General features: G+C 39.4%; 1 protein-coding gene across 1 annotated transcript; it reads left to right on the top strand.

Moving 5' to 3' along the window:
* The first annotated feature begins 3,985 nt into the window (after nt 1-3,985).
* Nucleotides 3,986-8,121, top strand: LOC127362891 (uncharacterized). The gene is made up of 4 exons (XM_051399148.1): nt 3,986-5,897; nt 6,284-6,354; nt 6,624-6,658; nt 7,027-8,121. Exons 1-3 carry the CDS (start codon nt 4,288-4,290, stop codon nt 6,647-6,649), a joined length of 1,707 nt encoding a protein of 568 aa, XP_051255108.1. The 5' UTR covers nt 3,986-4,287; the 3' UTR covers nt 6,650-6,658; nt 7,027-8,121.
* Nucleotides 8,122-8,401: the final 280 nt, after the last annotated feature.

The following is an 8,401-nucleotide window of genomic DNA, read 5'->3' on the forward strand; positions in this document are numbered from 1 at the left end:
ACAAGTAAAGGCATTACTAGAATCAGCAAGTGAGGAACAAGAAAATCTGTTGTGCTGGCGCCCCAAGACTAGGTACTGAAGTGGCACAACATTATCCACTGCAAGTTAGGATAACAACGTTGGAATAAATAGCAACTTCAATCACTCATTTAAATTAAATTTCATTTTCAAGTAATTTGTAATGGGAGTTTGAGGTAAAATGGTGTTTAAATGCTCTTAAGTTCTAAAGGTAAGAACACTTAATTACGTGATTCAAATTAATTTAATGATACATGATTATTTTGTTCACCTGATAAGTTTTTAACCACTATAATAACTGTTTACAGTTTAGAGAGAGACGAGGAGAGGGTTGGAGGCATAAGTATGTTTCTCAATTTAAAGGTAAATATACTTCATGTAATATGTATCTTTCTGGTGCTGAAAACTTTACTTCACTTTGTTTCTTAAGGCTGAAATTCCTGGTTCCTCTTTTCTCCTATTTGTTTTTTAGAAAGAGCAGAAAAAAGTTGGGACATGACAAATGTAAATCTAGAGAAACATAAATGTCACATAACTAAAAAAAATCCTGATCTGCCACAAAAACTGATCTGATTCATATTTGAGCAAAGAAATCTCATTTGGGACGCTTTGGCCTGGAGGCAGACATTGATACACTTCATGTTCTCATCTGAATTTATGAACCATTCAATTGGTTTTTAGGAAGAGGAGAATTGTGGTAAATATAGTTTATGTAACATCATCATTATCTTGTTATCTTGTATCTTGCTGCTATTTAAATTCCTGTCGTGGTACGAGGCACCACTGCCATGTGGAACACGGTCTTCTGCTTCACCGCGCCCTCTCTGGCTTATTAGCCAATCATTGTTCATGTCGAGGGGATAAAAGTAGGCCGTGTCCCTCCTCCTGATCTCTCGTTTCCTGCCTTTTCGGTCCGCCTACTCCCGGGCCATGGCGTGCGCCGCTCGCCTCAGCACAGGTAGGCGCATCTTAGCGTGGTGCTGGTGTACGTTCGTCAGCGTTTCATTTAACTCAAACCGTAACTCCTTTTAACAGATCCGATGTCTCCATCCTCGGTTTTTTTTTTTTTTCCGTGGCGGCATAGGTAGTCATGCTGAACTTCTGTTGTTAATTGCTGTTAGTCAGGTGTTGAGCCCCCTTTCTGCTCCTCTCCCTCTAACAGTCTGCTGATCGCATGATACGTGGTGGCTGTCTCCCCTGCTACGCCGACCCTCTTCACCCCTCTCCCTCTTTGGACAGGATGCAAATTAACCGGACCGGAGTTTATGCTTCGTTGCTACTGCTGCTTCGTTGCTATTGCTTCACTGTCGCCGCTGCTACTTCGGCTGTCACTACTACTTTGTTGCTACTGTTGCTTCGTTGGCTTGGTTCAAAGTCCTGTCGGCTGTCTGTTTGCTTCCTGCTGCTGACCCTGTTTCCCGCTGCTGCTGTGTGTGGGATTGTGTGGTGTGTGTATGGTTGGTGCTCGGGTAGGCCATTGCGAGTTCCGCTGGGACTCTCAGCCACTCGTTTGGACTGTGTGTGCATGTGTGTTTTAAGGGTAATCTGCCAATGTGTGGTGTATATGTTTATTTATTTTTTTAGTAGTGGTATAATTTCTTTTTGAGTAACTTTTTAATAGTTTGGTTGCTTATTGTTTTGTTTGGGTAATTTTGCTTAGTTAAGGAGTTTACTGTAATTATTTAATTTCTATTTGGGAGGGGAACTTCTCAATTTGAGCCTTCCTTTATTTGAGTTCAAAGTTCAAGTTAATTATGGTTAACTGTTGAGTTGATAACTCTGGCCAGACTCTTAAATTTTCTTCTTTTGGTTTGATTGATTTCTGATTAATGTATATCAATAGTCTTCAGTTCGTTGATTATTCAGTAGTTTGTTTATGTCAAGCGATACTGTTTGTTTTAACTGTGAGCCCTCTTAACTGTGCCTCTTATCTTCACCTAGAGCTGAAGGCCGACGGTGGTGGTGGTGGTGGTGGTGGTTCCCTTGGAGGGTGGTGGTGATCCCTTGTGTGTGCGTGAGCCTCGTTCAAGATTTTCTTTGAGTGCACGTCACGTTTTTGCTGTGTGAGTGGGGTGTTCTCCTTTCTTTTTTTGGACGTCACTTTCCCCTGCCCACCCCTCCTCCAGCCGGTAAGCCTCAGCCAATACCCCTTCCCTTCCCTAGTTGGGCTCCAGTCTCCTATTATTCGTTTGTGCCAAACTTTGTGTTAATTTACACAATAAAATTTTTTATGTAATCATCGAACTCTGTCTCCTGCCCTCCCTGAGTGAACGAACCGGAGTGTCCTTTTGTAAGCGGTGATAATTGACCTTTAATACGGGTCCTTGGGCCCTAACCCAAGGTGGCGTTGTTGGTAACAAATAAACTAGAAAAGATCATCTGATAATTTAGTAATCATCCCACCCTCGTTTCGCCACATTCCCATTGACGTAAATTCCAAAAATGCACTGCAGAATTATTTACTATACTTACTGTACACTGAAAAAGGGGTGAAATGGTGGTTGTTCACTTTACAAGTGAACAGTTCGTATACATAACACAATTTATTTATGTTCTTCCACTGAACATATATCAATCGTTTAGAATTCTTGTAATCTAGAGGGATGTTTAATTTTTAAGTCTCAATCATGTTATGAACAAAGGAAGTTGTTATGTTTCGTCTGGAAACTCTCCCCATTAAGAGCAGATTTTTGAGAGAAAACTTGGCCATGTGCGCCATTTTTTCAATCCGGTCGGAGGAATTCAACTGTCTGGACAGCTCTTCACACGGTAAAGGTAATTAAACTTTGTCGTATGTTAGTCAAAGACAGACGTAGTCGGGTGGATGACGTGACATGGTAGTTTTGCTGTCTTCAGCGTCAAACATGTATGATTAAAAAATATATTTGCCAAAAACCTTCTCAATATTGTGCAGAACATTATGCTTTATGTGAACATACTCAACATTAAAACAGTTCATCACTAATTCTTTCAGAATTTTCAACCAAACATAACAAAACTGATATGGTGTGACTGTCCGGCACTTGTTTCTCAAAGTGAGAACTTGAATAAAACTAAGAAAAATAAATGCAAGAATTCTCAAAAAAACAGAGAAAAATAATACAGATGTCTATTTGTGAGCCTACTCTTTTCAAAGTCCAAGCATAATGTTTTGAGTCAGTTCTAATCAAAAATATTTTGTCACACAAATCAAAATCATATGGTGTGACACTATTTGGGGATATTTCAACGGGCAACTATTTTGACACCCTTGGGAAGGAGAGGACCTTCTTCAGCAAGGTTGTACAGTACTAGCAATGTATTGCTACTGTACAACCTGAGGTGAGTTATCATTTTTATATTTACAATAAATCAGATCTTGTTGGCACTCTGACAAAAGTCCCACTTCCAGATGTTTTTTGGTGTGACACATTTTTCATAAAAATGCAAAAGAAATTGTATTATTTTGTTATAATTACATGTAAATATATGCTGCTTTGTTATAGCTAGCATGTTGTTAGTATGCTAATGTGTAGCTACAAGACTCAAGGTTGTGCTAAGTGCAGAAAACATCATATGGTGTGACAAGCAGACATATGATTTGATTGTCACACTATATGATATGAATTGTAATTTCCTGCAGATATAACAATAAGTAACAAAGTCCAATGTATGTTTTGTCCTTTTAAACATTTATTTGGGTCCATCATCACATAAAAGCTGTAATTATCCACAGTCGATTGTGTTTAGTTTAGTTTATTTTTATTCGGTGATACAGAGTTCTAGCTTATCAGACAGACATAGCAGACCCCTTCACAGAAACCTTAGAATACTGTTTAAGTCTAAACAATGTTTTGTCTTAATCTCAAACCATACATTCCCTTTTCTTTTGTCAACTTGAGGCAGATAATGATGACAAGTGCAGAGAGGACAAAGAGATACAGGGAGAGACTGAATTCACACCCTGCAAAGAGAAAGGAGTTGCTGAGGAAAAGAAAAGAAAAGTAAACAACAACTGTCTGTTTCCATTCGCTGACCAATAGGAAGGTCTGAGGCAGGGTTTTAATGGGTGCTTTCACTGTTCATTCAAAAGGCCTTGAGGCAGATTTCTTGAAGCCTGGCAATACATGATAGCTTAAATATCATTGGAGTAGAACACTGTAGGCAGTGCAATTAAGAGGAACGCAGTTATGAAATGAAGAGAATATACAATGTTGAACAACTGTTAAAACGTTCACACCATTCTGTTACTCTGTTAACAGATATCAAGAAAAGAAACAGAAAGGGGAGATGCCTAAATTTAGGATCCAGACTCTCCCACCGTCAAGAAGAGAGAAGCTGAGGGAGATATGGAGAAATTCCCAAACAAAATATAGAGCCAAAAGAAGAAATTTAAATGCACTACTTAACATGACTCCCCCAGATAACTCCATCTATGATGGAGACATCCAGGTAGACCCAGGTCAAGTCCCAGGTCCTACATCACCACCACCAAGCCCACCTACGTCACCACCACCACCAAGCCCACACACTGAAGAACTAAAGAAGCTGAATAAATCATTAAGGAGACTGAAGGATCAGAACAAAAGGCTCCAGAGAAAAGTCAGCAAAGAAAAGAAGAGGGCTGAGAAATATAGAAAACAAAGTGTGAGGCAAAACGTAACAAAACTAACAGTCAGAGAAAAATACCACTTGCCACCCAGGAAAAAGTTAATAAATGACAAAAAGGCTCAGGTGGAATCCTTCCTGCTGTTAGATGAAAATAGCACTGTGCTTCCTGGGAAGAAGGACACAGTAGGCAGGAAAGAGAAAAGACAAAGACGAGTGCTGACTTCCTCACTAAAGGACCTTCATAAGGCCTACATGCAAAAATGTGAAAAAAAGCACCAGCTGTCCTACAGACAGTTCATAAGGTATAAACCTTTTTATGTCACAGAGGCTAGGTCCAGCGACCGCAATACATGTGCCTGCTGGGAACATGCCAACATCTCGCTCCTAATTGATGCTCTTTCAAGCAGAGGCTTGATCACGACAAAAAGCCTGTCAGCACTGCTGTCAGGTATCACATGTGATACTGAAAATACAAAATGCATGCAACGTGTGTGCACAAAGTGCTGTTATGATGAGCCCAACCTGCAGGACCACAACCCAGCTGACACTGCAACATGGGAGCAGTGGGAGAAGCAGGATGTTGTAGTGGGAGAGAGAAGCTACAAGAACTGGGTGAAGAAAAAGAAGAGGGGGACAGTAGGAGAGCTAACTGGTGTGTTCAACCAGAGGCTCAATGCAATTGCGAGTCATCAGTTAAACTGGCTTCATCAGGTGAAACAGTTCAGACACATCAAGGAGAACATCCATCCCAATGAAATGGTCTTACACATAGACTTTTCAGAGAACTATGCGTGTAAACTCAACACTGAGATTCAGGCCTTTCATTTTGGTGGCAATAGACAGCAGGCCACAATGCATACTGGAGTTGCCTACTCAGTCAGTGGCTCCCAGTGCTATGCCACCATTTCCCAGTCCTTGCGTCATGATGAGCGTGCCGTGTGGGCACACGTCAAGCCAGTTATTGATGATTTCCGAAGAAGACATGAAAATGCAATCGACACCCTGCATGTCCTCAGTGATGGGCCAGCAACCCAGTACCGGAATCGATCAAACTGCTTCCTCATGAGCTGCATTCCCTATACATGGGGATTCAAGAGGATCACCTGGAACTTTTCAGAGCGTTCCCATGGGAAGGGTGCACCTGACGGTGTGGGAGGAGTGCTGAAGCGTAAGGCAGACATGTATGTCCTCGGAGGCAGTGACCTACAAACACCAAGGGATCTGTATGAGTATTTACAAAAGTCCTCTGAAAATGTCACCATCATGTGGATTGAAGAAATTAAAGAAAGGTAATGTTAAACTGCTCGGTTAAATCAGCATGGTGCAGTTGACACTTATTTACAATACATAGACATTCCTCAAACGTCCTCAGTAATCTCCTGTAAATCCATGTAGAGGAGGTGCATTACTCTGATTAGAGCCATTATTACCATGTCCTTATTCCTGATGTTAAATGTTTAGTAATTCTTTTCAACATTTTCTGTGTTGGAATTAAAACTTGGATGTGCTGCTTGAGATTTGCATTGGCAAGAAAATGTCTAAATCTAAAATCAAGTTTGTTTATTCAAGATTTTTTTTAACTTTGACAGTTAGATAAGCTGTGTCACAATCAGGATGCTTCACCAACTTGTAGAAATAATAAACTCATTTTAAAATGTTTTTGTTTTCTGGATAGGTATAAGGTGGTGTTCCAGTTTAAATCTCTGCTTTGCTTTGAGCACAGTACCAAAAGCTCTGTAGTAAATGGTAAGTAATATACAAATGTTTTTATTTTGTTGCTACAATTTTAGGTTGAAACTAATTCAGTCTGATATAGTCCTGTAATAAATCCTACCTTCATGAAGGTTACAAAGTGCACTATTTGTTATAACTGTTTAAAAATGGTGTTTATAATATTGAATCTAACCTGGCTGTTCTTAATATCTAACATTAGTATGTCCTCTGATTTGTTTGTCTCTCTCTCTCGCTCTCGCTCTCTCGCTCTCTCTCTCTCTCTCTCTCCCCCCCCAGTGAAGGTGGCAGTGTAAAGGGTGTTCAGTAGCCGTTGCAAGTAGGTCCGAGCTACTTAACCATTACAAACTCAAACATCCACATTTTGAACGATGATTAATGCTAATGCAAATCTGCTTTAATGTAGACTAAGTATAATAAAACACAAAACTAAAAAAATAGGACTACTGGAGACAGTTAATATAAAAAATAAAACTCCAATCAGGAAAAATGTGGTCATAACCTTACCTGGTATCCTTTGCTGCTGAGGTAAATAAAGACCCGGGCCATTATTTGAGGAAACAATTATCAGTTAACGCAGATACTAGTTAAATAGTATGATGTTTTCAGGGCATAATAGAGTTAAGGTTTAGGGCAAGTGTTTTATTTCCTCTCATATGACTCTTTTTGTGATTTTACACTCTGCAGGCAGCAGACGAAGTCCTGCACCAAGGAGCCATTGAGGAGACCACGCTGGGAATATGTGTTGTGAATCTCAGAGATGCCGCTGATAGACCAGAGGACATTGGGATTGTCCTGGAGGGCCAGGTGGTACTGCATGATTTGGACAACGTTGCCTTAGCTGTTGCCATGCTGTTTGGCCTAATGTATGCCTTAAACCTCAACTACCCTCCTGAACTTAAGTAGTGTTTCGAAGTGCTCCAGAAGGTTGTGATGGAGCTGGACGGCAATACACTGTCAAAGAAAACAGACTCCAACAGTGAGCTGTTGCCATTTAATGGCAAGATGGATACAACAAAGTCTCCCTATCTTCTTTTGGAATATGGACCATTGCTGCTTTTTCATTGGACTGGACTTTTAACACTTACGCATTTCACTTGTGCTGCCTTAATGTATGTTCTTGTTTATAGCAAGTGTTGTGTATTGTTTTCAGCAGATTTTTTTTCTCAGGGTCATGTGTTGCAAAATGTGCCTTTCTCATTTAGGTGTCAGCATTTGTCAGATGTGTGTTGAATAGAGCTCCAACAGTTTCCCCTATTTTCAAATTTGGAGGTGATTTTTGGTTTTTGCACATTCTTAACTGAAATGTAGTAGTGGTGGGAAAGCAAGCCATTTCTTTTAATTTTATTACACTTTATTTTCAAAACCCTTGCAGTTAAAGATGAAAATTTAATCTTTCAAGCACTGGATCTGCATTTGCCAGGACAATAACGGTTTTCTTACATTTGTTCTTTTATTTTGTTGGAAAATTGTAAATTTAGTAAATGTGTTTTTGCACATATTTTGCAAGACATATCTGCATTAATCTGGTCATTGTATTATTCTCTTGATGCTGGTTAGAAGTAATTCAGAAGGTGTTTTAAGGACCAGCAGTGTTGCCTCAGGTTGTAGCAGTCATGAATGTTTACTACACACTGTTGATAGCTAGGGTACCAAGTGTTTCTTGTGAAAGAAAAGGGTGCTTTGTTCTAATATGCGATTTGTTAGTGTATGTATGCATATGTGTTAGTGTATACATTGCACTGAACCTACTGTTCTATGACAATACAGTTTTAAACTAAACGTTTTTGTTTTGCCTTATTTGTTTTGAAAATGTTACAGGAGTAAATGCTGTAGGTAAGAGATTCAGGAGAAATCAGCGTACAGAAATCATTTTAGCATGTAGAGTTCATACACAATATATTACACTTTAATAGGTAAGAATTGAATACAGTAAACATAAAAGGGAAACTTAAAATTAACCCCAAAAAATTATGTTGGGTCATCACAGAATAATTGAATATGATTAACATTAATGAAAAACTTTTAATTAACATAATAAAATTATGTTGGTTTTACATAT

Source organism: Dicentrarchus labrax, unplaced genomic scaffold (assembly GCF_905237075.1).
Source record: "Dicentrarchus labrax unplaced genomic scaffold, dlabrax2021, whole genome shotgun sequence".
Taxonomy (NCBI): Eukaryota; Metazoa; Chordata; class Actinopteri; family Moronidae; genus Dicentrarchus; species Dicentrarchus labrax.

What these genes read in the sequence shown, in the direction of transcription:
- LOC127362891 (XM_051399148.1), top strand. Translation starts at nt 4,288, where the DNA reads ATGCCTAAATTTAGGATCCAGACTCTCCCACCGTCAAGAAGAGAGAAG. An exon ending in ATTGAAGAAATTAAAGAAAG is followed by an intron (nt 5,898 to 6,283) that starts GTAATGTTAAAC and finishes TTTTCTGGATAG; the next exon opens with GTATAAGGTGGTGTTCCAGT. An exon ending in CAAAAGCTCTGTAGTAAATG is followed by an intron (nt 6,355 to 6,623) that starts GTAAGTAATATA and finishes CCCCCAGTGAAG; the next exon opens with GTGGCAGTGTAAAGGGTGTT.